At 42.7% G+C, this 27,775-nt stretch overlaps 1 protein-coding gene across 2 annotated transcripts; it reads right to left on the reverse strand.

The window, feature by feature from the left end:
* Nucleotides 1-4,466: 4,466 nt before the first annotated feature.
* On the reverse strand, nt 4,467-26,674 carry CAMSAP1 (calmodulin regulated spectrin associated protein 1). 2 transcript variants are annotated; one of them, XM_063316412.1, is made up of 17 exons: nt 26,490-26,674; nt 23,050-23,312; nt 22,718-22,879; nt 21,229-21,309; nt 17,322-17,463; nt 16,192-16,331; nt 16,011-16,107; nt 14,989-15,133; nt 14,251-14,342; nt 13,241-13,325; nt 10,264-12,679; nt 8,784-8,920; nt 8,456-8,664; nt 8,255-8,357; nt 7,701-7,816; nt 7,309-7,427; nt 4,467-6,782 (listed from the first exon to the last, which is right to left on the reverse strand). In XM_063316412.1, exons 1-17 carry the CDS (start codon nt 26,650-26,652, stop codon nt 6,480-6,482), a joined length of 4,773 nt encoding a protein of 1,590 aa, XP_063172482.1. In that variant the 5' UTR covers nt 26,653-26,674; the 3' UTR covers nt 4,467-6,479. The 2 variants fall into 2 exon arrangements, with proteins under 2 accessions (XP_063172482.1, XP_063172483.1); XM_063316413.1 differs by lacking the exon at nt 21,229-21,309.
* Nucleotides 26,675-27,775: the final 1,101 nt, after the last annotated feature.

Genomic DNA, 27,775 nt, shown 5'->3' on the forward strand with positions numbered 1-27,775 from the left:
TCCAAGGATCACTAAGAAAACAAGGAGAGGCTGGGTGGTGTCAACACTGCCTGAATGCACTGGCCATTTGTTAGGCTCTGAAAGAGTTTTCAGTTCAGCAGATGGCACCGTATATAGAAGTGAGCAATAGTGCATGGGGTCATTCAAAACAAAACCAGTGCTTTTGAAAAGCTTCAGAGCTCTTCTAAAATAGCAACGTTCTTTGTTCAATTTATTAATTTGAACAACAAGTTTTCCACTTTAACGGTTTGGATGCTTTTGCTAATCAGCCTGAATTCTACTCAAGAAGAAAGGGTGTATATTGAATAGTTTAGCCAGCCATTCCTCTCCCCCAGAATATGCCCCTTCATTCCTGGCAGTTTCTCATTTTCCTCTTTCAAAACAGAGATAGCAGTTTTTAAATGGTGTAAGACAATCAGTTAATGGGCCAGGCCCACTGAATACATTTAGTCTTCACTGGCCTACTTTCAAGGATAAGAGAATTACCCTTCTACATTTTGAGGGGGAGAGGGCATATGTCTACAGATCACATAGTTTCCCTTATCCATTTCCTAGGGTTGTCATTTATCTAGGATTTATAAGGAATGGCCCTTGGATCCAAGCTGATTCAACAATTCAGAAGGACTTTGGGGAATTTACTAACTGATTCAGTTAGCTGATTCAATTTAAGGCATCTAATAAAATAATTTGATTTTTTGAATGGAACTGATGAGGTTTATCCAATCAACCATCCAGGATGAATAGAATGATTCAGGTTTGAGTCAATCTGCACCCCCGCCCCCCACAGTTAAAACAAGACAGAACCACTTACATTTCATGTTGGCCAGCTTCTCCTTTTTATCAAGGAGGGACTCAAATTACTATGCCGCCGCCTTTCTCAATGTGTTAAAGAGCTTTTATGAGAATAGCAGGTTCTGATCCTTCCTAAAACCTCCGTTCAGGACCAAGACAAGTTGAAACCTGCTGCGTGTTGATTCCTTCACTTCCATGGGGGTCTTCTCCATCTTTCCATGTGGCTGCATGAATGGGTAATGTGAGTTGTATCTCCATAGCATTACCATGGAGTTTCCCCATTAGCAGTAAATAAGTTAACCATTTCACAGAAGAATGCTGCTGCTGTTTCTTTGACCACCTCCTGGCCTGGCCAGTTGAAGATCTCTAGAATTTTAGATCAGGAAAATATTGGCTTTAGGTGATAACTATGAGCTCTTCACTTAGCTCAGTTTCACCCTTCTAGTGGTTTGGTTTTGCAGTGATGGTTCATTGCTTCTAAGAATCAATCCCAAGCATTTCTGCTAAAATAATGGCCAAGTCAGATGGTTGGTTTTCAAAATGGTTTTTAAATTCGTATTAAAATGTGTTAAACCATTCCTTTCCTCTAAAATAATGCTTACAATATTCACGTAAGCTAAAAACAGAGCTGGATCAGGACTTTGCAGATATATACTAGAGTTGGGTCTTGCATGTGTTGTATTCTTCCACTGTGGTGTGTCTCTTAGCATCTCCAGTATGAGGTGGAATGGGAACTTTTTCACTAGCATGCTTTTCCACACTAGAAAACTTCCGTGGGTGCTCAGATTACACGTCTATGATCCATTCAAGTTTTTCATTCTCCTTACAGTTGGGTTTGCGCAGGTTGAACTAGCTGAGAATAGCAGCTGCATCTGAAAACATGGTAAGGTTGGTTGCTGTGAACCTTGGTTAATTTTCTGTGGCTTTGCCTATTCTGTGAACTCAGCTTGTTGGTTCGTTTTCAACGAGCCTAGTAACCAAGTTAAGTATTGTGCAAATTCAGTCTACTTGCTTGAACCTCTGTTTGCTAAGTGCAGAGGCAAAGAAAAAAAAACTGCTTTACTTTCATTGATATTTATCTGTCAAAAAGCTTAGGGTGGCATTGCCACACACGGATGAACTTTGGACACGATCAGTGGTTAGCAGTTGGCCCCAGAACATTCTTTCTTTGTAGGACAAAGGTGAGCTACCTGCCCTCACAAAACCTATTTTGCAGTGATTTAGGGTGATTTTGCAGCATTCTAAGTCAGGAAATACATGAGAATGGTAGTCTTCACCCTACAATGGGCTTAATGTATGGTAAATCAGACAAAACCAAAGGAGATGCTCTAAAGTTCTGGGGGTGGGAATAGGGAATAATCTCAGCCGCACCCATTTTGCATTGCTGCTTTCTCCCACCCCACTGAAGCCTTCAAGATTTCCCCAAAACATTCATTGCCACCTCTGGTCAATGAAAAGTTGTCCCCTTCAACCTCATAATCCTCAGGCTATTTAACAAATCTAGGTGATTTGTATCCTAGCCTTCCAAGTCATCTTCAGGCTGGCTTACAAAAAAACAAATGTACAATTAAAATCATGCCAATTACATACTAGTAGTATGTTGATGCATGCCAGTGATCCAGTGAAGGTGCTTTAAAGGAAAGACAGCATGCAGCTTTGAAGATGGGTGTTCCGGAGTTTGAAACCAATGTTTTGTTGAGCAAGAATCCCTGAGTGTGCATTGGAGATGGAAAGAAGTGTGAGATCAGAAGCCCGTGGGCATTAAAACTTTCATTCGCCTGGAAAGTTGCAAGCAAAGGAGGTCATAAAAATTTTCAACCACTCATAAAGGGTTCATTCCAATTGCTTTCATTGCAGAAGTCATTATTTCTCTCCAGCTTGCTACAGACACACATCAATCCTGTTAGCAAAAAATCTTTGGCAATGACCATACAAACCTTTGCAGATAAAGTAAGCATTACACTCTGATACTGCTAATTTGAATGAAAGTACACTTTGTTGGGCTGCAACAGCTTTTCGCAGTCCTTGTATTAATGTCCTGGAGTAAGTTCTTCACATCTCCATCATGGACTACCTTCCTCCAGAAATACTTAAAATGGCCTGGACTGTATATAAATTAGAAAGCTTATTTTGTGTCTTGCAAGTTTTTATTTCTCCTTTGTTGTTTTTAAACTCCATTTAGGAGCCATCCGAAGAAATCATGAAAGGCATAGTGACTTATCTCAAACAACTTACATTCTCAACCTGCTGCCATTTGCCCCATGTAAGTAGGTCGTAACTGTGTGAAAAAAATTCAAGAACCCAAAAGACAAAAACTACCCCTAAATCAGGCTGAAGTTAGAGCAGGGAACTGGATGGGCGGGAAGGGCTACTACACCCTTGAAAATTTACAGGCACTTCAGGAAGCCAAATCAAAACCAAACCTGAAAAGCATGCTGGAAATTTTCTTACGATCTCAAAAGCCATTTTGATTTTTTGAAAACTTGTACATGGACATCTCTTTTCCCAGAGTGCAACAACGGCTTGCAAAGTAGTGGGAGTGAAGTATTTGATAATGTTTTTTTTTCTATCCGCTAGGATGAGAACTAAATTGAACTCCTTAATTTACAGCATTTTCACTCTGCTCCTCAGCCATCTCTCTCAGACTTGTTTATGAAAACCACCAGACTGGTGTGATGATTCCCCCCCACCCCCACCCCCAAAGTTACAGTAAATTCACCTAAAGATTGTACATCTCTTCCTGGGTGCAAAAATCCTGTCTGTCTTTCAAGTGGTATGCCAATGGCCCTACTAAAAAATAAATTGGGCCAGGGTAAAAAGCAAATTAATTGTAGCATCACTGCTCCTAACTTTATGGTCCAAGGCCAATTTTTAAAAACGTAGCAATACAACGGTATATAATACAATATAATAAAATATGAAACAACAAACTTGAACAGGAAACCCTGAAAGGGAGGCACCAGGTGACTTCTGCAATTTTATTGATTTTGTGCCTTCAGGTCAGCTTTGACCCCTGGCAACTGCTGGGACACAGCCCTGCAGTTTTCTTGCAAGTGTTTTTTTTGGAAGTGGTTGGCCATTGTCTCCTTCCTCCTAGGGCTGAGAGAGGACTGGCCCAAAATCTTTGTGTGTTAGTTGAGATTAGAACTCAGGGTCCCCTGGCTCCTAGCCTGATGCTTTAATCACTACATGGTTGTTGTTAAAAATTTGGCAACCTTTTTGGAAACAGTTGATGCTTGATCTTGTAGGAGGACAGTGATGGCCTCCTGCTCAGAACTATTATAATTTCTAACAATTTGTGTTACTAAGCTCTGCCCTCTGTTTAGTATAAAGCGGGCACTCTTAACAGCACGTGAGAGAAAGACAGCAGCAGTACTGAACATATACAGATACGGTTTCCATAGGGAATATTGATGCATTGCCAGTGAACACTCTAATGGGTAACTCATCAATACAGGCCAAAATGAAAAGTCTTCTGTGTGAAAGGTGTAAAATGTTTTAACTGTTCTAACATTAAAGTTACAACTCAGTGGCCATTTCTGTAGGAGCTTAAGGAACTAAATGGCTCACGACATGCAGGAACGTAACAAAACACATCTTTAAAGCCTCATGCATATATTGACACACAGGGACATGTTTAACCACACACACAAAAACGCATGGAAAAACAAAAATCGGATGATGATCTTTATTTCAGTGCTTCCATAAAATAAATACGTTGTATATCAAACAGTGAGAAATCAAGCATGAAAAGCATGTAACCAAAAAAAAAAAAAATGCTCACAACCACATTGAATACTCCAAATATTTTAGAAATGAAGCCTTATTTACAAGGTATTTGACTATCAAACAAAATGTACAGTCAGTCTATTTAAAATGAACGTTGAGGGAAGAGAACTAAGGAAATGGCAATGATGGAAGACCTTCATTCTGATTTTTTTGCCCCCTAGCTTAGTGTTGAGTGTGCCATTTCTCGCCTCTTTCTATACAAAATTCTTTTTCCATCCCGTTATTCTTCTTCTAAATCCATAAATAATTACACAAGGGCGTCTTTCATCTCTTTCGTTCTTTGCTAGTGTTGGAAGAGCATCCTTTGCGCTACACAAAACGTATTCAAGTAACATTTCAAGTAGAAGTAAACATGTGCAAACCAAAACTGTATCAGAAAAAAATGTCCAACCAGTAGGGTCTGAGAAAAGATGTGTCTGGGACTCAATCAAGGCTAAAGACTGCAGCTATTTATGATGCCTTCCTTGGGGAGGGGAATAGACACATTTTAAAACAGTCACATAATCATCAAAGCACCCTGCATTATCCCAAAAGTTGTGAAGAGGGTTGGTGTTTTTTTTTTTTTTTTGGAAGGTGAAAGCACACACAGGTTTAAAGGTTTTAACTCAAGATTTAATATTTCAAGATGAAAGGGGGGGGAGGGGACGGACCCAAAGCCATCTTTGAGCTTTCAAAACCAATACAGATTTGTTTAAAAATTGCTAATATATGGAAATCAGTTGGCTTTTGTAGGTACCTGTATATTGCGTCCCTTCCCAAATTAAAAAGAGCTCCCACAAGAAACTTAAAAAAGAACACACTCCATCTTAAGAGCATGCTGCTCATCCAGCAAAAACAGACAGACAGACAGACAGGACAAAGTAGCATTACAGTTCAGGACATGATTTAAAAAGCATCAGAATCGGTGATATCAAGTGCACCATTCCATGGAGTTAACGTGCTTGGAGTGAAAAACATTCCACTATTACTAGGGTCTGTCTTTGTTTAAAAGACCAAACAAAAAAAAAAGGAGGGGGGAGAGATTAGGATACTAATTGAATCAGAAGACCAAAGTTGACTGTATTCCATTCGGCATGTCTCAAGTTTCAAATGAGGGATAGCTAATCCAGCCAGTAGCACCTGTTTGCTTCTTCATGATTGTGTTGCCAAAAGGTTTGCAAGCCATCCCAGTTTGCATATGTCCTCTGTTTTCATTTTAAAAAAAAAAAGCGATTTTACATCTTTCAGTGCATATCAAGAAATTGATACTGTAGGTAAACTGAGCAGCAAGTGGCATGGTGGGCTGGGCTGGGCTGGGCTCCCCCACTCTCCCCTCAAGAAATCAGAGCCTGGCTAAACATTGGCAGTAAGTATGCAGTACCCTTAGGTTTATGTGTTAGCAAGTCCTTAGGAGTCAAGAAGGAAAAAGTAAGTTTTCCCTAAAGGTTTTGTTTGAAAAACCTGCCTGCCCCCACCGCCTGGTCCCTTCTCTTTCTCCTAAACCGCAGCTTCACCAACTTTGAGACAGCTTGCTTTTTGCAGGAGTGCAGAATCGGAAGAAACGAAGACAGAAAACAGAATCCCAACTGGTACCGATGAAGAGCTTCAAGTTAAAAAAAAAAAAAAAAAAAAGGTAAATCCGCAGCTTCAGCTCTTGCCGTGGGCACTTCCCTCTTGTGAAAAGCCGCAGGAAATTAGCAAAGGGTGTAACAGCCGTTTTGTCATTCATACCAAATCGAACCCACAAATGAGTTCCACCCCCAAAAAAGAACACTGGAGCCGTTTCCATCACTCTTTCCTTGCATCCATGTTTAAGAAGCACCTTTCTCTCTCTCTCTCTCTCTTTTTTTAAAGAAAAGGGTTTATGGTTCTGCTCGTTTCATACCCGAGGATGAAATCTAACCCACAGAAACCTCGTGTCATTTCCGAGTCTGGCTCTTCTTTGGCACTGCGGGCCGCTTGGGCTGCCACAAGTGGTTGTGAATTGTCAGAGCATCTACGCTGACGGACATGGTTTTGGCCGGAATCAGGTTAAACTGCTTTCTGTCCGAGCTGTACTTATACAGCTTGTCGATCATTTTCTTGGTGATGCTCTTTGGCCCCGTTCCTATCAGCTTGTAGATTTCTTCTGTGTCGGGGTAGTAGCAATAAAGTGCTCGGAACTGGCAGCCAGCATCCCGGAATAAAATAATGTAGTGGTTGGCCTCGCTCTTTTCAAGCTCCTGCGGGCAGGAAAGAAAATTGAGGGCCAGGAAAAGCAAGTATTCAAGGAATGTACAAGACTGCTGACTGCTGACAACATGCAAGACTAAGGTGAGGGCCAGGAGCTTCAAGCCACGCTTCCAGATTGCGGCCCTGCAGTGGGAAAATTTTCATCTGGACTTAACTCCAGCAGAGGCTACGTGCATGTTTAACTATGATGTGTTGAACGTCACAACTGGAAAGGCTCCTGTATTACACTATTCCATAACCCCTTGTTTATAAACCACAACTATCTGGATCCATGTCAGGCCCTGTCCCCCATATAGAAGTTTAGGGCCAAGGGTGTCTGGCGCTTTCCCCCCAAGAAAACGGAGCCAACATCAATCAGCATCCTTTAACAGGCTGCGGCTGATACTTCCCCAAATAAGCAGTGCAGATTTACATTCTCCCACTGGAACTTGGGCAAATGAGCTGCAGGACCCAAGGTTGAGAGAGACATGTTCTAGATGACCAACGGATACCCAAAACTCCCTGAGAAATACTTGCCTCCAAGATGGAATTCTTATGAGGCTCGTTCACTTTTCCCGCGAGGCAGCAGTGGGAGATGGCGTTATGAATGATGGATTTGTTTGACTTGCTGCTGGGCTCCTTAAATAGCTTTGGGCCTAGAGAGAGATGGTTTTTAAGCAGGTAAATCATTAGTTCCATTAGAACATCCCTTTAAAAGCTTCCCCACCCGCCGCCCTTTTACTTCAAAAGCGATGGCAAACTTCAAATCTCCAGCTCAGCAACGAAACTTCCCTTGTGGTGAGCTGAGAAAAGTTGAGCACTGGGCCGCTTACTCAGTTTCGCAAAGCAGTGGCTCCATTACTCCTACTCAAAGCCATAAGGGTCAGATTTGAAGGCTGTACGGAAACAGCTAAGATCCGTCACTTTACCTGTATATTCTGCCACGGAGGCAATTGAAGATGCTGTCGAAGTGTTTTCCCAGTCTCGCTCCATGTTTCGACTTGGGTTCCTGCTCAAGATGGGCAAGGATTCCATTGATTCCACTCTGCCAGGAGAAACACAATTCCATGACCCATATGTTCACATGGATCATACCCGGGCGGAGGGAGGGAGGGAGGGAGGGAGGGAAAAAAACACCTACCCAGTGCAAACATACCTAACTCAACCTCCTCCCACTTTCACTTCCTTCATTTTCAAAAAGACAAAAAAATTGAGGGGGATAGCCATGTTACGCTGTTGTAGATTGGGGGTGGGGGGAGCTGAGAAAAGATGAACCTGGGATATCCTTCTACAGATGGTAGATTGATTTCCTGCTGGTTATTTCTCAAATGTACCTCTAACGGGGAGGTGGACTTAAGTAGTTCCAGATGAAACACCGTTACCTACCAGCTGAAATTCTTGGTCTGTGGTCAAACAAGGCACACAGGAAACACCCCCCTTTTATTCCCAAAGCCCCCAACTCTCTCTCTACAGGTGCTCTTACCTCTGGGAAGGTGTGCCCCCCGAATGAATGCTCTCTGGCTCGGTTGTTGCTGCAGATGCCAAGGACAAGCTAGAACCTGACTGGGCACTGCTCAGATTATCAGCTGACCAAGAGAGAAAAGGGGAGAAGTTGTGAGCCCGCAGAAAGGATTCAGAGCTTCATCAGAACAACACGAAAACCAAAACTGGGGCTGTGGCTTACGGGTAGAGGAACACTTGGTTCCCGAGTCACTGTAGGATTCCTCCCGATGGACAGATTTTGGCCGTGGCTTCTTCGCTTTGGATCTGGGCTTCCCCAAGCCCTGTTCTTCCAGGATCTGCTGCTGCTTCCGCCGCAAATACTCTTGCTTGATGAGTTCCCTGCGGGCCTTTTCTTCTTCCTTCCTCAGACGGTCTTCTTCCGCTTTACGGCTGCAAGAGCAAGGGTGGACTCCAGACTCTCAAAGGAGGAAGAGAACGCAAAAGCAAAAGGCAACGGCGCCTGCCAGCCCCCACTCCCAGATCCTTCCTTATAGGGACAGGGTGTTTACCGGGCTTCGTCCCTCTTTTGTTCGACTTCCACCTCGAGCTGCAGTTTCCGAAGCCGCGCCTCTTCGGCTTTGCGCTGCTGCTTTAAGAGGAAAGCGGCACGTTTCTTCGCCAGCTCATCTTCGGCTTTCTGTTCATCCTAGAAAGTGGAGAAACGTCAAAATGTAGGAAGAAAATACGCAGACAATGGCTTTCCTAACCACTGAGTTGCCGTTTCCTTAGTTTACAATAAATGGTAGTAGCTAACCCCTAGGCTAGCTGGTAGATCTCCCAAGATCTTTATGCTTCTAAGCTCAAATCTGAAAGTTCTTAAACTAAAAAATACAGTGTTTTTATTTTGGTCTTTGACTAGCACAGGTTCTACTAAGCAGAAGGGTTTTGCACCTGGAAACTCTTACGTTTGCAGTTTTGAGCTCTGCTGAGGAGAAAAAACAGGAGATACGTATGTATGTATGTAGTAAACAGACTACAGGTAGTCCTCACTTAACCATTCGTTTAGTGACTGTCCAGACTTACAACAGTGCTGGGAAAACCAAATTGCAATCGGTCCTCACACTTACGACTGTTGCAGTTTCCCTGTGGTCACATGATCACGATTTGGGTGCTTGGCAAATAGTTCGCACTTTTGACCACTGCAGCATCCCGGGGTCACGTGATCGCCATTGTCAACCTTCCCGGCCAGCTTCTGGCAAGCAACATCAATGGGGAACTCTGTGATTTGCTTAACAACCATGTGGTTCGCTTAACGATCACCACAAAAAGGTCGTGAAATTGAGTCAGATTCATTTACTGACCACTTCACTTAGCAACCGAAATTCGGGTCCCAACTGTGATCGTTAAGCGAGGACTCCTTGTAGCACCTACTGATCACACCAACAACTCAAGAACAAGCTTCTTCGCCGGTTGCCTGCAATTACTGTGCACCCCAAATGAAAGGAAAGCACAAGACGTAGCAGAAGTTTTAACACAGCCTTCTTCAACCTGCATGCCCCCAATCTGTGGTCTTCAACTTCCAGAGTTCTCTGCCATGCCAACGTTGGTGGGGGAATTCTGAGAACTGAAGTCTATTCCCTGCAGTACCCGGATTGGAGCATGCTTCATTATACTGTCTTATGGCTTTCGGAAAGAGAACCAAGTTAAGACCAACTAGAGGAGGTTATCTTTTCCTTTAAACAGTATCCCACTAACGAAAACACTCTTCAGCTCTTTTGACTATACCATTATGTGGATACATCCTAACCAAAACTTGGAATTGATTGTTTTGCAAGGTAACTGATCGCTGTCAAGTGTTTGTTGACAGAAAGTTACAACTTCACTTCAAAAGCATTTCTCAACAAACACACAACACAATGAGAGAATAAGGCAACTATTTTGCCAGTAAAATAAAAATAATCTGTCCCTTGTACTATGTCTCCAAATCAAACGAAGCAGGATAGGGACAAGAGTTGCTACAAATGGTTTTCTGATCTTGATTGGCCTTACCTTGAAGAAGAACCCGACGCCTGACTTCTGGTCCATCTCACTGATCAAATCCGAAGAGCTGTCCTGGCTTTCCACTTCTTCCTCAGGTGCTTTTAAATCAGAGAGGTCAACCTCAATCAGGCTAGCTTTGCCCTTCAACGGTTCTTCCACAGGAATGTTCTCTTTGCCTGAGAGATCAAAACAAGCCAGGTGAAAGTCTTCAACGTTACTGTTCACATCCTTGATCGCTTCCGAGAGGATGTTTGTGTCTCTGGAAGAGGACAAAATAAATCCCCCCCGCTGATTATCATTGCAGAGTCGGTAGCTCTCAAAGGAAAGTTTCTCCTGCGGAGTGCGGCCTGGATCCAGGTTATTTTCAAGAGCCGTTTCAACTGGCACCTTGGGTGAATGGTTGGATGGAAATTGTCTTAAATGTGGTAAGGTGTCCACACTAGGAGTCGGAGTCTTAATGCGAGGCATGGTGTGCTGACGGTCCTTGGCCACTTTTAGTTCAGATGGCCTTCCCGAACGGGGATTCCGGCCTTGGCCGAGCCGAGGTGGTTTGCGGAGACTGGTTGTGCCAGTTGGGGAGAGGGGCTCCACAAAGTGAATGGGGGCTTTTATCTTTTGGTCCTGAGAGCCCCCTCTTGTTGACATCGTTGGGGCTTTCATGAGAAGTTCCTGCTGCTGAGAAATCTTCAGGATCGCCTGCTGAAGAGTGCTGATGGTTTCATTGAGCTTCTCGATAGAAAGATCACATTCGTTGAGGTCAGCAGATTCGATGTTCTCTTCTAGAAGAGCAGCGGAAATCATCTTACTTTTCTCAATTTCGTGGATGGTGGGCTCTCTGGAAAAGTTCTGCTCAACAAAACCGACCGTTTCCTGGACCTTCACTATGGGTATTTCGTGAGAATCAAGGACCTCTTCGCCCACGTCCTCTTTTGTAAGGAACGCCTCAGTTTTGGAATTCAAAGTGTCCTCCTCCACGCCTTCCCCGTAGGACCCAGAGGACTCCTTTGTGAAGTGTTCTGGCTTAAGTGGCGGAGAAACCTCAGAGCCTTTCCCTTTCTTCACCACGTGCAAGAACGCCGCCTTGCCCAGTTTTAGCCTCTGCCTGGCCGACAACGCCTCCACCTTCTTCTTCTGAGCCTCTATTGCTCGCCGCTTCTCCTCCAGCTGCATGTGAAGCTGCACCAGCTCGGAAGCCAAGAGATTAACATTATCTTTGCTCTGTCTGTTGGGACTCTGCTCCCTCCTCTGTTTCCAGGTGGTCAGTGGAGCTGGACAACACTCTGACCCATCCGGGGTGGTCTTCTGTGAGCTACTTGTGCTGGATTTCGTTTCGTAGCTGTTCAGTCTCTGAAGCTTCCGCTCGGCAAAGTTAGTCATTCTGGCACTCCCGCTGGTCATGGACACACTGCTAACCTGGGAAATTGTACTCAGGCACGGGCTCGAACGCCCACTGGCGTCATCTTTATCTTCATGTTCCTTGACTTTCATGTCTTCCTGAAGCTTCGCAGATTCCTCTTCTCCTATGTACTTGGCAATTAGAGGATGGTCATCTGCCACCAAGTCTTGGTCGGCTTCCTCCATATCTAGAATGGACGAGTCAGAATCTTGCCTGACCATTGCCCATGAGGTATCTGCCACGTGGGAATTTGGGCTCTTCAGATAGCCGACATTTGCGCTACTTGTCACGGCCTCCTCTGATTTGGCGGCGTGGAGGAAGAAGCCTCCTGAAGGCTGCTCTCGAGAGGAAGGTTCCAAACTGCTGCTGGCTTGGGGACAAAAGGGTTCTATTCTAGCTTCTGAGCGTACAAGGGGCTCTGCCACACTGGGGCCCGCAATCACGGTTAGTTCAGAACTAGAAGCCACACTGAAAGTCCTATTAAGGCCGTGATCGCCATGGCTATTATTGGTTTTCTTACGAGCCAAAGCCACATGCCCCTCACTCAGTCTCTTGGTTACGTAGCCTCTTGTTTTCCCTTCCCCACGTTCATCCTCCTTATTGGTGATCTGTTTTTCCTTGGCTGGCCGTAAAACGGCAGGCATTAAAGGTTCCAGGAAAAAGCTCTCCGGCTTGTTTTCGGAAACCTCGCTTGGTGACTTCTGAGTCCAGGCGGTGGCGGCCAACCCGGGTGATCGAGCTGGCACACTCTGAAGTTCAAGACTGCCGTGGTTTGGGGCGGCATCGGGGCGGATTATGGCGATCAATTCTTCGTCTTCGTCCTCTATCTCAACGTTGTTCAGCAAGCTTTTCCCACTGTTTTTCACAGCAGCGGACGGAAGCTGCTGTTTTGGAGTGATGTTGACAATGTTGGATGCCAGGCTATCTTTGCTGATGGACCTGGCCAGACTAACACTATCGCCAGAACTGGGGTCCGCGTCACTGCTTGCCGTATGATGAAGAGCAAACGGTGTTGGTTGTGAAAGAGGCCTAAAAGAGACAACCGACCATTGTAAGTATGGTTTGGGGGGAGGAGGAAAAACCTCCTCTGTATTCTGAGTATTTTATCATACAAAGTAAAAAATTAAAAGGAAAAGAACGCCGTATCAGGGCTGACCAAATCCGGACTAATAGGAATGTATTTTACCGACTAAAAAACCTTACAGGTTTATGGATAGCAACAGAAGTTTGCTTCCTTTATTTGCTTTAACAGGCAACTCATGGGGATTTGAAATCTGCCACTGATGATTTGGGTCAACTTCAGTGCAGACAATTTTATTTCAAATTGGGTGGTCCATAAAATATCTGACACGTTTTTATCTATTTTATTTTATTATTTAAATTTAATTATCGCCCATCTCCCCCAAAAGAGGGACTCTGGGCGGTTTACAATAAAATCAAACTACAGCCATAAACGTTAAAATCTCATAAAAATCAAACACATTACAATTATAAAATGCAATAAATAAATATAAAATCCAAGAGGCTATAAAATTCCAAGCTGGTGGGAGGGACTCTAGGGTGCGAGCCACCCCACAAAATGGGGGTTACCTTTGTTTCTTCTCTGGCCATGCAAGAATTGATTCCCGAGGCTGCCCATCTACCCGGGTCAAGGAATTAGATCGATGCCGTTGGCCTAAAAAAACCAAGATATCACACAATGTTTTACAAACTTACCTGCTGATACTTAAACGTACACATATTTTTAAAAAGCATTTAGGTATCAGCAAACATATATTTTAAAAAGTATTTAAGTATCGGCAGTTATGTTTATATGCATTTATTTATTCTATTTATATAGCTGCTGGCTCAACGCATGGTTCAGGGCAACCTACATAACTAATAAACAACAATTAGGTCTATATAAAAACAACACAGTGAACCAATAATAAAAACATTAAAACAGAAGGACATAAAGCAAAAATTCAGCCAATAGGAACATACCACTCCCCGACTCAGTGCCTGCAGGGGAGAGTCAGATCTTTAATGCCTTTGAAAGGTATTAGAAGCTCCCAGTAAGGTAACCAGAGCAGTTGAGAAGTAGAGGTGTTGTAAGGGCGTATTATGTGAATCACTCTTATGTAGGTGTTCTAGGCAGGATGTCTGTCATGGCGCCTGCCCTTTGGAATGTCCTTCCCCCAGAGATTAGACTGGCCCCAATCCAACTGGCCTTCCACAAGGCCCTAAAGACATGCTTCTGTCACTGTGCCTGGGGTTGGGAGATGTGGCTGAGCCCATCCAGCGGCCATGTTTTGTTACAGGTGAATCTGTTTTTACCCCGACTGCAGTTCATATGAGGGTTACCGTTTCCTGTTTCTTAAGCTGTTTTTAACCCTAGTTAGTATGAATTTGAGATGAGCGGCCATACGAATTGAACGAATGAATGAACGTCTTCATTCTAAGGGCGGTATTAAAGCTATTGTAACAGCACTGCTTTAGTCAGTCGTGCTGAATTATTTCCAGAAAGACCACGTTCCAAAAATGCCCCTTCTGCAGCCACGAGACCTTTGCACATCAAGCTGCTCATCCAGGAATCCTAAGAACAGGAATTAGGCCATTACCTGAGCTGTCTTCCCCCTGGAGTGACTTCTGTTGCTTCTGCCTTAAAGGTAGCAAGGAATGAGATGGGCTGAAGGCAGGACTTCCTTTGCCGCTGTTTGAAAACACACCAGAGGTCACCCGGGATATAACAGGCTTTCTTTTCAAACAGACACAATGCCAATAGGCAAGAAAACACCTCTCCCTGGGCCAAGCCTTTTTCCTAAAAGAAGTCAGGGAGATTCAGCCTAAAATCAAGCCCACGATCTCAAAATGAAAACGTTCTACTTAAGCTAGCAAAGCACGTGATCTTAACATGAAGCAAGGTTTTTAAAAAAGGAAAAGGAAAGAGGAGTGAATCCGGGCCTCAAGAGTCCTTTCTTCAAAATTAATTACCGTAACTTGAACAGGGAGAATCAAGTGACTGAGACAGGAAAGTCGTTCTGCAGGATTACTGTACTAAGCATTTCAAATGCAGGACCAGATAACCCCAGGGAAACCAGGACCACTGAAAGTCCTAATTATTTGGGTCAAGAGATAAAGAAAAAAAACCGGAAAATAAATTCTCAGAACAACTTTTCTGCCAACCGGCGGAAATGCGTAGCTTCTTACTTCCCCTGGCTCACTTCATGATCTTCATGTTCAGAACTGTGTAATGCTGTCATTCTGAGCCCTAAAACCTTCAAGGAAAGCAAGACAGAGTGGAGCAACAGAAAAAGGGACTTACGAATCATCAGAATATTTCAGGATATTGGTAATACCTGTTGCAAGTCTCCAGCGGGACCTGAGTTGGGGGCTGTACATCAGCCGAACTGGAAACAGCTGGACTTGGCATGAAACTCCGCTTTGTGGCATTGGAAATAGGTACCGGTGGGCGGCTGCTCTTCTGCTGCAACATGGTTTTAGCTAAAACATTTTGTTTACAGGGTTAGCATTAACTGAAACCATCTTCCGGCCATCAGGAGCCCCAACGTTCAGCTAAAGAAATCTAAAGAATCTGCTACGTGTTAAGGGGTCGAAGCAAAAGGCTTGACTGCAGTGCCTTCAAACTGGTGCAAGAAATCTGCTGTTTTCAAAAGAAAACCATTCTGAAATTTCCTAAGGAGAGTTCCAGCAGGGAGCCCCTTGGAGTGGTTTCAAAAACCGCATTGGGCATGGGAATCCAAGACAAAAAAGGAAGCAAGGAGTTTGCTTCCATCTAAGGAGCATAAAAGCCACCTTCCCCCAATATGGAATAGATTTCCACTGCCAGGAGTCCCAGCCAGCTTGGATCCAATGCATCTGGAAGGCATCGGGTTGGGAAAAGCTCCAGTTATGACCAGACCTGTTGATCACAAACCACCTCCAATTTCTCTAGTGCAAGCCAACTACCGTGAGGTCATCTTTGCAATTCCAGAAGGGGCTCTGGAGGGCAACTCTTAGAAGACTGAATTCCATCTTTAGGTAGGAGAGGAGTGGAATAACGTGCATTTTCTTCTTCAGGCACTCATACAGAGGACTGATGCGAGGTATCTGCTGCCACTGATATTGGGAGGAGCAGTGGCAGAATGGAAGAAGGGAGCTCGGCATTTTGGCTCCACTTTCCAGACACTGCGTTTAAGGGGCCTGAAAGGGATTTCTCCCTCTTCTTTTGCAACTTTTTGCGCCTGGACAAAAAATACCAATTTACCATTTTGAAAATTAAGACTTGAGAATATCCTACAGAGTGAAGACAAGGAAGCCAATTCCGCTGTAAAGTTTTTCTGGTTACCACCCATAAGCCCCCATGGCCCAAATTACTCACCATCTTTCACTTCTTGGAGGTCCCTGGGACGCACAAAATCTGGCTTGACGTTCTCAAACCACCAGAATAATTCAGCAATGAAAACCATTACATTGGGCTAGGGAGAGAGGGGGGGAAAAAGTGACATAAACGGACTGCCTGCACATTACTGGAAAGTGTGTGACTGCCTTCCCTCTCTTACCTTGAGAACTAAAGGGGCGTACAACATGTCCTCCAGAGTAAGGTAAAAGCATTTGTTGAGATACCCATTTGCAAATTCTCGAAGCAACTGAATGTTATAGATGCTATCTGCAATTGACGTGACCTCTTTCAAGCAGATTTCTAGTGGTTGTAGGGAAGACACAAGGCAATAGTCACAAAGTAGCCTGGAGAATTAGCCCTCAGTTTCCATGGTTCATAACAGAGGACACCATCAAAGTTTTCCCTGAAGAACATGCCAGAGAACGTTTAGGAAAACAAGCAGTTGTCTACCTTCTGCCAAAGACACCGAGGGTACTAAGATGAATCAGCCCAACACACAGGGTTAGCTACTCTTGGATTGTGAAAAAGTTACATCGTAGGCCTGAGAAGAGAGAGGTCCTGGCTAGTTTCAGCGAAGAATTAGAACAAGGAGGCGAAAGACTGAGTCATGTAAGTTCACGTTTTAAGTTATCTTGACAAGAGAAGGTAACTAAGAACATGGACACTTCCAGGACTGTTGCATTAATCTGTATTTTCAGATAACAACGGTATTCTAGAGGTTTTACTTATTAAATCTGTATAGCCGCCCATCTCCTCCTCCTCCTCCTCAAAAACACCATTACTCTATGGCAGTAACCTGACACCTTTCACTGTTTGAAGGCTGCGACTTTCAGACTCCCTTGCCAACAGGAACGGAAGAAATTCTAAGACTTGAAGCCCTGAGCACATCCAGAAATGCCAGACTGGGGAAGTCACAATCACAAGTCCGCAAAGGAGTAATCTGGAAGGAACAACCTTATTTAAGAAGCTTACGTACAACAACACAGTTGTCCATAAAGGCAAAGAAACAGACTTCTTTTCCGCAGAAACGTGATCTGAGCAGAAATTAAGCAGTTTTGTTCCATTCATTTCAACCAGAAAGATGCTTCAACGTGGGCTTAATATTTCCCCTGCAATCAACAGTCCTAACACCAAGCAGGTTAGAGTGGATCACTCCCTTGAAGGTGACTGGGTTATAAGGGACACCAGAGTTATTCAAATCTCATTCTAAAGACACTTTGGCATCTCCTCACACTCCATTCGGGCAGTATTTGGAAACCAGGTTTCTTTTAAACTCTGTTATCAACCTACCATCAAGCTTCATTTGTTCAGGGCAGTAATAATGGATTACAGCCAGTAAAGCTGCACCATCACTGCAATCCTTCATCAGATCTTCAAGCAACGGGAAAAAGGGCAACTGCCGACTTGAAAGATGATCTCGGCGGTAACGCACCTGAGAGAGGGAGACAAAACTTGTGGTCAAAAATACAGCCCAGATTCTTTCTGGGTGCATTAGGTGCTGATTAAATTATACTTTCCAATCCGGGTAGAATAATAATAGGCTTCTTAATAAAGCTAGATTTATTTGCTTGTTAGACTGATATCCCAAACTTCACTCAGAACTTTTTTTTTTCCACCACAACCCTTGAGGTTGATTGTGATGGGCCCAAAGTCATCCCATGAGATTCCAGGGCTGAGGATGGGTTAGAACTCAGCTTCCTCATTCTCAATTCAACCCATTCACCACTGATCCCACACAAGCTCTTTTGAAATACTTCTGCCCTGTTTCAAACCAGCAATCTTCTGTTTACAAGGTGTTATAAGCACTTTGCTGTTACAGCATTTCATTTTGTGAATACCTGCTTGCTCATTTTGGAATCACTTTTCTAAAAGCAGACCCTGCACTAAACCTAACTAATATTCTTTTAAGAATACGTAAGTAACTATTCTTTTTGAGAAACACACAGAAAAAAAAATACAAAGTTCAGAATGGGCAAAGCTTTGTAATAAACTAATTAGCATTTTTATTACAACGGTGTCTCTCTTCTTCCACCCACTGTCAACACATACTAATTTAATTATTAATCTGATCTTTGGTGCTGCTGTGCTCCAAATCAGCAACTCACTTAGCTTACAAGTTGTCTCTGACACACACACACACAAAGAATAATCTCCCAAAGACCATCTCCAGTACTTTAATTAAACATATGGAGCATCTCCATAGATCCTTCACACACTACTTAAATATATAAATTAAAACTTCAAGGGCCACTGCATAATATTGCATAAAACTAGATGCAGCTGAAAACTCCACCAGTTTAGCAGGAAAAGCACAGTAACTAAAAAAAAATTGCAATATTTCACGACATTGTATGGAGACTGCATTCATCTTATAGCTTTTAACTGATACTTACCAGATCTATCCCACTGTTCTCAAGAATAACTATTGTTATCCAAAACATAAAACACAAAATTGCTATTCAGGTAAGGAAGGCTATGTCTCTGTATGAAATATTTGAGGAAAGTAAAGGCGGAGAAATTATTTTTGCAGATCAGTCTTGCTTGCTTTAAAGCTCTGAGCAAGAGAGAGAAAAAAATCGACATTACAGAATCGGTATCTAATTTGAAAATTGGTCTCATTTAAAGTAAGCTAGCCAAGAGGTAAATGGCTCTGCCGAATCTTGAAATAATATTGCAAAAGGATACTGAGGAATATATCCTAATCTGCAAGGCAAAGGTCGCATACGAATATTTGAATTGTGGGATTTTGTAAAGACTTGCTTCTCCTCCAGCCTGGGACTCTCCACAAACTTGTAATGTAATGTGAATCATACTGTACCATGCAGCACAAGCCACTAGATGTATCATGCCCTCAGTAATGCATGCACTTTATCAGTCTTAAGCAAATCATCATTGCAAGCTAAAAGATGGCAATCAAACACGTATACAATTTCAATTTGTTATAATGCCCATTAAATCTTGAATATGATTATTTTCCACAGTAAGGTGAACTGGTTGGTTTAAAATCTCACTCCAGTCTCTCTGCTCAAGTGGAACCAGCAAAACGGGAGTCAAGCTCTCTATCCAAATTGCAGAGCCTTCTTGTAAAATCAAGGCTTTCAAGTGAATCCTGAACTCTGACTTCTGCATGAGGTGGCAGTCTTTCTACGCTGCCCAATAAAATCTGGGAGGGACAGAATTCGAAGCGCTGTCTTGCAAAAGGAAAATATCTATCAGCCATTACAGGGAAACTTGCATGACAAGATATTGTGCTGAATAAACTTTCTAAACCCAATGTTTATAAGCTGGGATATGGCCTCAGGCTTGCAGTAACTTTTCCAAATTGTGACCACCACTCGCTATTCTTAATTCACCTTGGATGCCCCGCTGTCAGAATTTGTCCAGCTCAACGTTTATGAAACCCTAGCGTTCTGTCACTAACACTGATCAGAAACAAGTGTATTTTAAGCCACAGGCAGCTGGAACTCTAAGCTAAAACTGAACCATTTTATCTGAGCAGCCAGCATAGGCTCAACAAAGACCAGTGAGAGAACTAGAAGGACTCAGAAGGACCAGGCTGAAACACCCCTCTTGTCCATCTGCAAACACCGTGATGGAGCACAAGAAAAAGGCAGCTCCAGCTAGGGCCAAAAGGAGAATCTGTCTTAGACACGGGAATGTAAAACACCTAAGTTGTTTTTTGTGAAAGAACTACACGTTTAGATGTTTGAAAGAAAATATTCTTAAGATATTGTGATGTGCAATCATTTGGAGAGGTGGAGGAACGTTCATCCGGAGCAAGTTTTCCAAACCAACCCATGTAAATCCAAATGTATAGATCAATTCAGCCACAAATTACTTTAAACCGACCAGCTTCACCTTAATGCTTACACAGCAGGGATTTTTTGAAAAAGGGACGGAAAATCAGTCCCCTTCCCTCACTTTCTAGAGTTTCAAGTATCGGCAACTGTGAAATCTGCGTAGTGACGTATGCTACATGTACAGTACGTAGAATCATGGAATGGAATCTACATTTTCTTTTTTTAAAAAAAATGCCTGAAGCCAGGAAAACGTTGCAAGTGGTGAACGCGGCACTTTAAATGGAAGCAAATAAAAGACCTATGAAAAGCCATGGTTTTGTGGATGACAACTCCCATACAGAATTAATTCACTTACAGGTACTAACTTCCAATACCATTTTGAAGGAGACTGTTCAGGAAGCAGGGAACGGAACGTGGGAACAGGAGAGGAACATCATCAGAGCATGTCATTAGCAATCCTTACATGAGCCTCAACCGGACCCTCTTTCACATTGCGAACTGTTCTGACGTTGAAATGCTTAAAGTACGCAAGAAGACCAGCACCTTTAAGAATCACTTGGGTCAATTCAGAGAACTCTTAGGAACTCATTTAGAAGTTTTATTGTGCAATATGAAAGATCAACAGCACCTTTTCCACACCAGTTAAGAACATCTCAGCAGGACTTAGCAATGCACATCCACGGCTGTGCAACTGTGCTTGGTGCTTCTTATATTCTCCAATATTGGAAGTGCAATAGCATATATATTAGTAACTTCTAATACTTAAAGGGGACAAAAGAGGGAAAGGGTTGTACACATGCACTGCTAGTTCTTCCAAATAATTCCACATGTCACTTCTCTCAGCACTTGAGAAGACCCAAGTCTACTGAAAATGCGAGCCTGCAAGGTCTTCTGAGTAGATGTTGAGACTTCCTACTGTCCTCCGTCTCAAGACCACATTCCCCGCTCCCACAAGATGAAGTACCAATATTTAAACAAGATCCAATTTTGACAGATATTTTAAACAGATCTGGAAAACAGGCTACACAAACATGATAAAATAATTTAAAAAATAAATAAAATGTGGAATGCACACTAAAGTTCTAAATTCGAGCGCCAGGGCAGCCTCCAAGCTCCAGTCATTTTGAAACCATGGCACATCTGCACACATACAGAGCTGTCTTCACTACTGAAGTGACACCTCTAAGTATTCAAAAGCTCTCCATATGCACAGATTTACAAAAAAAGAAAAAAAAAATAGGGGCAACTGGAACAATAAAGTAATTTTGCAGAGGATGTGCAAGTCAGGATCATCAATCCTACTGACTTGGGAGCAACTGCAAAGGTAAAACAGATTTGCATCCAAATAACAGACACATCAATCAGATAAACATCCCATTTCATCTAATGTGCTTTACCTTTTGATGACCTGGGCTTTCCAGTAATTGCTGTTTTAATTTAATCTCTTTTTCTGTGATCTCTCTCATTTTTAGGTTCACCTAAAAGAGCAAAGGAAAAAAGGTAATGATGGCAACCGTATTCCTTTCCGTTTTTGTTTTTAACTGCTAAAATTCATGGCAGCTTGGCTTTGTTATTTCTCTCTGTTTCCCGGTCTTGCTAAGGGGTATACTGGCTAGCCATAATCATATGCTTCACTCTCCTTTTCTTACAACCCAATCCAGCTGATAATCAAATATGGTGAGAAACTTCATTCAAATTCTTAGCAGTATAGGCACTTCAGACGCATGCGCACACAGTTCAGTTACAGGCATCCTCTCTAATTCTATGGTTCTTAGTATTGTGGCAAGGTTGATGGAGGTATTTTTCTATTCCTATGACCTCTTTTTTAGACAGCCAGCTAGCTGTTCTTTAAAGGGACAGCATCCATAGCGCCCTATGGAAGTGCACTAAATGCTTATTCACCTACCATTTTCCACCCCAAACGCTGACTTTCTCCACCTGACAGCTTAAGTCCTCTAAATCAACACACTGTACTGCTTTTTATATACCTCATATCCAATACATGCGCTCAGTACACAATGAATACAAACCAGCAGAAATTGTGTCACACTTTTAGACTCTTAATTTCAATTATGAGTTAGGCACAGGTTTATGTCATCCCAACTGAAATGAATACAGATGTACAATCCTTACGTTTAACAGAAGTATCTCCTTAATCACTGATCCTATACAGCCAACCTGATCATTTTGCCCCACAATAAGTAATATTATTTTGCTAGAAAACGTATCCAAGGATTTTTAACCATTATTTCGGCATCCTATTCAACGTACTCTGTCATGTTGTTCAAAGCCTGGCATAAACTTGTAAAAAGAAAAAAAAAATCAAACAGCAGTCTCAAATTGTGTGCATATGCACTAACACTCCACAATATTAATTCCCTTTGCCTTAAATGTAATCTTGACTCTTTTGTTATGCTTAAGAAATCACAATATCCCCACAAAGCCAGGAAAACAAAATTACTTCCAGGCTTAAGTATATGGATTTCCATTGTCTCATTTCCCAACCATGATTTCCAATGCATTCTCAAAATTAAGGCCAGTATTTTTGGTTACATATTATTTTCAGAAATACAAGCATCAGAATTAAGCATGAGAAAGAGATTTTACACAGAGGACAAATAGATTAACGTTTAGATTTTGGAGCTTTCAGATCTCCTGCACTAGCTAATTTTCTTTACTCCAAGGTTTCTTATATGTTGCTCAGAAGCAAGGAGACTCTTCTTATGATACTACTGCCTGGCTACTGTAGGGAAACACTTTTTCCTCTCTCTCTCTCTCATAATATTAGAAAACACAAATTGTACCCTGCTTGCAGATCCCATGCTGGTGTTCACTGATAATCAGAGACTTCCATACAAAACTTAATAAAATTACCCCATGATTTACCTTATTAATCCAGAATATCATTGCATCCTCCAGATCGTAGGGCAACTCCTTTGAGGCACTGAATGTAGAGAAACATTTGACACTTGCGACTACTTTTTCAATGCTGATCATTTCTACAGTGTAGGCCATCATGAGAGCATCAATCATTGCCATGTGAGGACTCTGCAGGACAAAAAAACATGCTGGGTTCAATCAGCTCTCAAGAAGACTGAGAAAGGGGGGTGGCCAGTTCAGGACCGGCAACCCTTCAGGGATCTACCAAGGGAGGCAAAAAACAAAGAAAACCGAGGCACAGAATGGTAGACCTCGGCTCTCGTTTTTCTTAAGCTAACCATTTTGATTGGTGCAGAACTGAGATCGGATTCGGACACGGGCGTGTCATCGCTCTCCATGACGTAAATCCCTTTCCGAGACAGAGCCTGGATGACCGAGTGGTGTCCCTGCAGAGTTGCCACCTGGTCCCCTTTCAGAATAAGGCTGCAGACACGGTAATACAACTCGCTGGATAACAGCAGCTTGATGACAGGCGGTTTAATATGCTCCTGCTCATACTGGTCTATATAAAAGGGATCTTTCAATTCCTCTGGGATATTATCTGAAATAAAAAGACAAGTGAGTTCAAACAAGTGAACCGGTATTGACACAGCAAAGCCAAGGGATGACCAGCAGCTTAATCAAACATGCAAACGGACCAGGAAAAAAAAAAAGCATTTCCTTATTTTAAAAATTGCTGAGAAGAAAGGACAAGGAGCTTCTCAGACCAGTAGAAGTGTTGTTCTTAAATACTCGAGGTAAATAATCAACAACCTGCTAGGTAGGCTGGGTTTAAAGAGAATGACTGGCCCAACGTCACTTTGAGGGCCCACCCAGTCCTCATTCAGCACTTTAACCACTACTTTACCTTGCTGGCTTCATCAAGTGAAAACTTCAAAGGCAACCAAGTATAAACCCAACTGCAAGAGTCTATCTTGGATGCAATCTATAATCCGTGCAGGAATATCTACCCTGAGATAGGACTGCAACTTCCAGCTTCATTCTGTAAAAGACACTCCTGGACACCACAGCAAGAGATGTAACCTCAAGCCCAGGAGGGCCACCCAACTGTAAACTAGTTCAGCACCTTTATCCAGATCTGCCAGCTTTCCCATCAGCAGCATTTCTGCCTTTTCAGGATTGTGTTTCAGCTTGTTTACCCTCTTTCAACCAAAAACAGCTTCTGGATATCTGTTCCTTTGGCATCACCACATGTGAGCGCAAGACAGAGTGGCATGTCATCACAAAATTAATGACAATTTCATATACATCTCAAAGATGATTACTTTCAGCAGTGCCACTCAGATATTAAAAAGTAGGTGATTGCTTCACATTGGAAGAGGCTGAGATTGTACAGGTACCTAACTGAAGCAGGATTCTTCTGAAGTGGAATGAGTCTGAAACCTTGCAAAGCTTTTTAGAAGACTGGAGATTTGAGGGATACAGAGGCATAATTTTATACTGCATGTGGAAAGGGGGAAGGATAAATCTGTCTCCCCACCCCTACAGAACTCCATCCTGGATGACATGAGTTAAAAATAATTCAGCAAGTGACCAATTACTTTATCCCTCAGTTTAAGAACTTTCCCAATTGCTAAAAAAATGGGTGGAAAACCCTTAACGTTTTGCTATAAACCATGTAAGTAAACAATAATAATAATTACACAGCTATACTAAAAGTGATGACAGAACAGGCCCTCCATAATGCTGTCTTTCCTTCAAATGTAATTAAAGAGTCTGTTCTCTAGGGTTCATCAGGGAAGATCCCATATCAATCTGCATCAAACACTGAAATAATATAAAGCAAGGCTTCACTTAAAGTTCACAATGCATTAAAGTTTCATTCAGATTTATACATTTACCAAGACCTTTAACACCTTAAACAAAGTTTACAGACTTCTCTTTTATTCCTTTCACCTGTCACCAAACCTACTTGTAAAATCAATAATGCAGCTTTCTTCTGCTGCTCATTTTGTCCAAATAAGCAAAACCTTGATTTAATATATTTGGGGGTGGGTGGGAGACATAAGCCTTAAAACCAAACATCAAATCTGATTTTTTTTTCTAATTGACAAAAGTTGTGTTTATAACCTCCATGGGAACTGACAGAAATGAAGTATGTCAGTTACATTATTATGTAAATTGACAGAAATTACGCCAATTCTCTGGAAGGCTTAGGAAACTTGGCCCATTGTTTTGGGAGAAATCTGAGATAAAATTCTGTCTGATGCATCTGAAATCCACTCAATAGGGGCCCGTAAAATCAACTTTTCATTGGATTAGAAAGCCAGGTGTATTTCAGGATTCTAAATAAGATATCTCATTCCATTTTTCACAGCCATGGAAGAACGCTGAATAAGGACATTTGCTTTAATTGTGGGGCAAAACGACCCTCATAAAAATCAGATGCTTCTAACACTGATCTCGAATCCCAACAGATATGTCTGTAACCTTTTGCATGCTATCATTCAAGCCTAGTTCTCATGGAGGTTATAAACACAACTTTTACCTTCACAGGGTGACCCAATCAATGGCTCCAAACTATACAATACTGTTCTTAAAATCAGATACAGAATATTCCAACAGACAAACCACGATTATGGACGCGTACAAGCTTCCATCTTCTAAACTGCAGTTGCAGACTATTCTACGGTGAACTTGTTTTTTAAAACTCCAGTTCACTAGAGCTGCAGTGCACTTTCATCACTGCAGGAAACCATGTGATAGCAGTCCTAATCTCAATTTAACACATGCACATTTCTTATAATTATAGAACAAAAAGGTAATGTACTAGCTGGAAACACATAAATGCCATGTGCCAGGAGAAATATACTGCAGTTTTCAGCATTACTACGAAGCAAGCTAAGGTGATTTTGTTAAGCATTTTGGAGCATTTGGCAAATTAGAGTTAGATTGAGAGATTTCTGTAACGCTGAATACGTATCTCACAGTTATTTCAGTTAGATGAACTATGCTAATAAGTAGCCAGAAATCTTCGCTCAAAAGATGGAAAGCAAGAGACCAAAACAGACAAAAAGAATTTACTGCAATGCAAAACCTCGCCTGGCAAGAGTGCTTTAGAGGAGGGGGGGGGAAGGAAATTGGAAAGGTCCCAATTTGCACTTTGGGGCTAGCACAGAAGTTTCCAGCAAGGTATTTTCCATCAAAAGCTTCCCTTTATTTTTATATACGTAGCACAGAACACTAAACAAAAGGGGTGGATGGTCCTGACCACTTTGTTCTAGAATTCAAAGGCTGCAGGTTTTTTAAAAGACAGCGGGATGACTGAACCTCCTGCATGCCACAAGATTTTTTTTAAAAAAAATATCTGATCAATTCTGTTACTATCCCAAACTAGCAGCAGCGTCTGCCAAAATGACTTGCAGAGTTAAGTCCTACAAATGCTGGGTTCTTGCAGGCCTTTATGTGCTGTGTGGGAGAGCGCTGCTTGGCGAAGGAAAAACAAACACATGGCAGGGTGTTCTGCACTTAAAGAACTACAGCCATTCAAGACAAGAAAAGGGGGTGTATGTTGAGAACGAGAGGCCTTTCTCTATAGACACAGGCAAAGCGTAGAGGAGAAGCAGTTTGACACATTTGCTGCTTTAAAAAAGCACCATTCCAAACCCATTTAATGAGAAGGCCAGGGGAGCGGGGGAGAGAGGGGCCAGGGTGGAGAATGGGAAAGGAGAGAGATAAAATAATAATTTTTCAATGGTGATATACACATATATGTTACCTATTCCATAAGCTTTAGCACAGATCCACTGTAGATTAGCAGCTATTTTGGCTCGAGCTGAATCATAGAGTTCCAGCGGAACAATCTCAGCTGCACTATCTGTCAGCGCATCCATTTTTCTTCTGGTGTTATCCCCACCAGCACCAATATCAACATCCACCATCTGCAACGACAGCAACAACAAAAGGAAATGCAGCCTAACATTTTGAAAGGACAGTTCAGAAGAGAAGCTGATCATCGAGCACGGATTCTATCATCTCGGAAAATCGGGGGCGGGGTTGTGTTTTATGGCAAAGGTTTAGTAAAGGGTTACAACAAAGCTCGCTTTGAAACCCAACCACTCAAACACTCAGTGTTTTTCGCTCTGTATGCATTCAAAACTTAACAGAAACAAGATAAGCAGTATGCCAACTAAGTAAGGGTAGTTATGTCCATCTTACTTTACAGGATCCCTTCTCATCATTGTGGTTCTGCTGCAGATGTTGGCTCTAATGTGTTAAGTGATACCTAATAATATGCACAGGTCCCAAACTCTTGACAGGAGGGGGAACATCTATCAATGGATTTCCCCAACAACCAGCAAGGGCAGCAGGAACAGTAAAGCCAGGGAAGGCAGAAGGCCTTCCCACTAGTGCAACACCCTGCTCTTTCCTTCATCCTACCCCTAAGAGGGATAAGCAGCTGGCTGAAAGGAGGAGATACTCCACACCCCTTAAGCAAGAGGATAATAGGCAAAAGAAGTAAAACCTCTTACCTCTTCTGCCAGCATGTTTGGGGGTCGAGTGAAAGGCGCCTCAATCCACCTTTCCTGCTAGAAGGGTTGCTCCCCAACAAAGACAACAAAGGAGACCTCCTGAAGATCTTCCTCCTCATCCATCACCGGTTCCCTTTTGCAATCTCACTATCCTCCCCCCTTGCCTAAAGCCCTCCAGCTTCCTCTGGCTGTTGCCCTCACTCCCTGCTCTTCCCCTCCTGAATTTTGGATGCTAATTCTGATTGTGACCACTGCTTCCAACTGTCTCAGCCCTTTTCCACTGGGGGGGGGGGGGCTGAGTCCCATCTCCTCCTTAAGAGACCTTACAGGAGACCCACCTCCTACTTCCTTTTCAACCTCCCCCCAACACGCGCTATTTGTTGTGATCCCCATTCACAAGTGCTTAGTCCCCTCTCATGTCGGGGCCTCCTTTGTCCAGCTCCTGACTCCTCACATCTCCTCCTTTCCACAACTCGTCCCGTAACTCCAGCCCTCAGCATTTTTGAAATACACACAAATACAAATGAAAGAG

This window comes from Candoia aspera, chromosome 16 (genome assembly GCF_035149785.1).
Source record: "Candoia aspera isolate rCanAsp1 chromosome 16, rCanAsp1.hap2, whole genome shotgun sequence".
Lineage (NCBI taxonomy): Eukaryota > Metazoa > Chordata > Lepidosauria > Squamata > Boidae > Candoia > Candoia aspera.